This window comes from Rhodotorula graminis, assembly GCF_001329695.1.
Source record: "Rhodotorula graminis WP1 unplaced genomic scaffold RHOBAscaffold_11, whole genome shotgun sequence".
NCBI lineage: Eukaryota > Fungi > Basidiomycota > Microbotryomycetes > Sporidiobolales > Sporidiobolaceae > Rhodotorula > Rhodotorula graminis.
The window spans coordinates 584767-587941 of NW_017264938.1; the positions used below are offsets into that span (position 1 = coordinate 584767).

Here is a 3175-nt window from a genome sequence, read left to right on the forward strand (position 1 = left end):
TCCCCCACCCTCAAGCCACCTACAAAGACGACAAGATGAGCTCCTCGACCATGAACGGCGACGTCTACGTGCGTCCCCCTCCCCCCTCCTTTCCCTCGCTCGGGCCGCTCGAGGACGGATCGCTGACTGCTCGAGACCGCTGCACGCAGTCCGAGATCGTCACCGACCACAATCAAGTCAAGGACCTGTACCAGCGCTACAGGCAGAGCACGTCGAAGGACGAGAAGGCGACGCTCGTCAACACGAGTTGCGCTCGCTCCCCCTCTCTCGTCGGCGTCGTCTCGGCGACGGGCTCTGACCTTACTTGCTCGTCGTCGCACAGTCATCCGCGAGCTCGCCGTGCACTCAGAGGCTGAGGAGGTGCGTCGTATCTCTCCCTACGAGCTCGTCGAGAACCTTTTCCTGACGCCCTCGCTCGCAGGTCTCGGTCTACAACGAGCTCGAGAAGCGCGGCCTCGCCTCCGAGTCCAAGCTGCTCCGCGACGAGCACGAGGAGCTCGAGAAGCAGCTCTACAGCGTCGACTGGACCAAGATGCGCCCTCCTCTCTCGTCGCTGTCGTTCGCTCGGACCCTCTCTGACGCACTCTCTCTCTCGCAGGTCGACTCGGACGAGTTCGCGCCCAAGTTCGAGAAGGCGATCCGCATGTTCATCCAGCACTCGGACCGCGAGGAGGACGAGATCCTGCGCGACCTGTCGGCCAAGCTCTCGCCCGAGGACAACGACCGCCTCGCCAAGGACTTCCTCGCCGTGCGTCCGCCCCTTCCTCCTCCTCGCGCACGACAAAAGACTCTGTCACTGACTCTTCGTGTGACCCGTCGAGCAGAAGCGCAAGGTCGTCCCGACGCGCCCTCACCCCGCCGCGCCGCAGTCGGGCGGCGTCCTCCAGAAGACGCTCGGGGATGGCGACCAAGCCGCACGACAAGATCCTCGAGACGCTCACCGGCCGCTCGTTCGCCGACCTCAAGTACCAACACGGCCAGTCGGGCGTCAAGCCCATCAAGATCGACCAGTCGCTCCTGTCGTGAGCGGGGAGTCGGGGCCGGAGCGTCCTCGAGCGCACTGGGCCTTTTTCGCTTTCCCTCTCCCTCTCCCTCTCTGTGTACAGAGCCTCCTCTTCTGCAGCTTGACGACGACGACGTGCAATCGAACGAGAAGTCCGCAGTTACAGTGCCGCTCGACCCTCGAGAGCAACCGAGTGTTCGAGAGGGAAAGCGAGAGAAGGCTCGCGAACGAGCCGCGCTCCTGCGAGGCGCACTCGGCTCGGGCGCAGTCTGCAGGGCTAACTAGTACGTCGAGGGACCGTTCTCGGCGCTCATAGTGCCACGCAGCGCTGTCGACTTTCTTAAGTTGCCGCTCGTGCTCCCTCGGGCTCTCTCGCTCTCGGGACGGCCCTCTCTCGACTCTGCGCGCTCTCGAACGTGCTAGGAAGGGCGTCGAGAGTCTGAACGACTTGCAGTCTCTAGTCTTCGCCGAGGCGAGAACGACGGGAAGAGAGCGAGCGGCTCGTGCGCGCCGTTCTCGGGGAAGGTTGCACCGGGCCCGCACGACTCAGTACCGCTCGCCGCGGTACAAGAGGCGCATGCGGTGCGTCATCGGCACGCTGTCACGCGTGCGCACGCCGAGACTCGCCGCCGCCGTTACGCGCCGCCGGAGCTCGTCATCCTGCGCGAGAGGTCGAGGAGAGGGTCAGAGGCGCGCACGGTGAGTGCCGACGAGAAAGACGGGCGGAGGGGAGGAAGGGGAGACGCACAAAGACATCGAGCATGACGTTGCTGAGGCTCACCTTGGCGGCGGATATGCTGCCAATGTGCACGCGGGCTGCGGGCGGACGAAAGTCAGCTTGACGGGATCTTGGAGGCGTAGGTCGACAAGGGAGTGACTCACTGTGTGCGCCTGCGTTGTGGGCGACAAGGAGAGAGTCAGAAAGGGACTAGGAGGGAGGAACGGGCTCGAGAGCGGCGAGGGGCAGGCTCACACCTGGCGCACAGCTCCTCGGTCGTGTACCCACGAGCCCGTACCGCGAGCAAGGTCTTGTACAGAGTCTTCTGCGAGCTCGATGAAGGGGGTGAGCGCTTGTGCAGGTCGGACGAGCCGAGGAGCGAGAGCGCACGAGGCGGTCGAGCTGGTGCGACAGCCGCCCGTACTCCACGCTCGCGCTTGGGTACTGCTTGCGCTCATCGTACACTGTATTGCAGAGGTCGGTATGAGTGGTGCGCATCCAGGCCGGGTCTGGCGAGGTGCTGGCGAGGTCGGGACGCACGCAGGATGTCTGCGCGAGGACGGAGAGCGTCAGTCGTGGGCCAGCTGGGAGGAAAGGGACAGAACTGAGACGCACACTGTTCGACAGTGTTATTCTCGGCTGCTTCCCTGAAGAGCGCTTCCATTTTGCCGAGAGCGAGCAAGGCGAGAGGACGGGAGCAAAGACGGAAAAGCGAGGGTGAAGCAGGAGGCCGTCGCTCGTCCGGGTCCGCGGAGCACAATCGAGCTTGGGCTTGGCCGGCGAGCTCAGGAGAGCCCGAACGCGGAAAAGGACCAGCGCGGGCGACAGAACGACAGTCCGTGCGAGTTCTCCTGAGCGGCGACGTCCTCGCGACCAGGAGCGGCGGCGACAGCGGTAAGCGAGCCGAATACAGGTCGCACTGCTCGCTCGAGTCGCGACTGCGACTGCGCACGCCATCGAGCAGATCGATGCTGTTGAGAGAGGCTGGCGAGCGTGCGAGAAAGGCGAGGGAGGAGGAGGAGGAGGAGAAGGAGGAGAGGGAGAGCAGGGCGGACTTGGCCTGGGCGTGTGAGCGAGCGGCGCAGCGTGCGCAGGCGCTAAGCGTGGCCGAGGGTTTAGCGTCGTGCAGAGGGCAAGCGAGGTGGTCGCAGCCGACGACGCGGGACGAGAGCAGCCCACCTCCTCCTCCTCCTCCCCCTCTCCTCCTGCTCGCCTCTTGACCAGCTAGAGAGCCCATTCGAGTGCACAGCAACCCCCAGCGACCACCAGCTACACGCCCTCGACCGCGCCCACCTCGCACGAACAAGCTCGTCGCCGTTCGTCATCTCCCCCGCACCCTCACCCTCGCCCTCGTCGCCCGCTCGCAACACAGCCTCGACTCGCCGCGCACCATGCTCCCCAACCGCCAGAAGGTCGACATCAGCGTGCGTCCACTCTGTCCCATCCCCTCTGTC

The 3175-nt window shown here is 65.1% G+C and overlaps 1 protein-coding gene across 1 annotated transcript; it reads right to left on the reverse strand.

Annotated features, from left to right (window-relative positions):
• Positions 1-1549: 1549 nt before the first annotated feature.
• On the reverse strand, positions 1550-2385 carry RHOBADRAFT_45958 (uncharacterized protein; the record flags this gene model as incomplete). The annotated part of the gene is made up of 7 exons (XM_018414692.1): positions 1550-1663; positions 1752-1819; positions 1886-1894; positions 1977-2046; positions 2112-2185; positions 2262-2270; positions 2337-2385. 7 exons carry the CDS (start codon positions 2383-2385, stop codon positions 1550-1552), a joined length of 393 nt encoding a protein of 130 aa, XP_018269430.1.
• Positions 2386-3175: the final 790 nt, after the last annotated feature.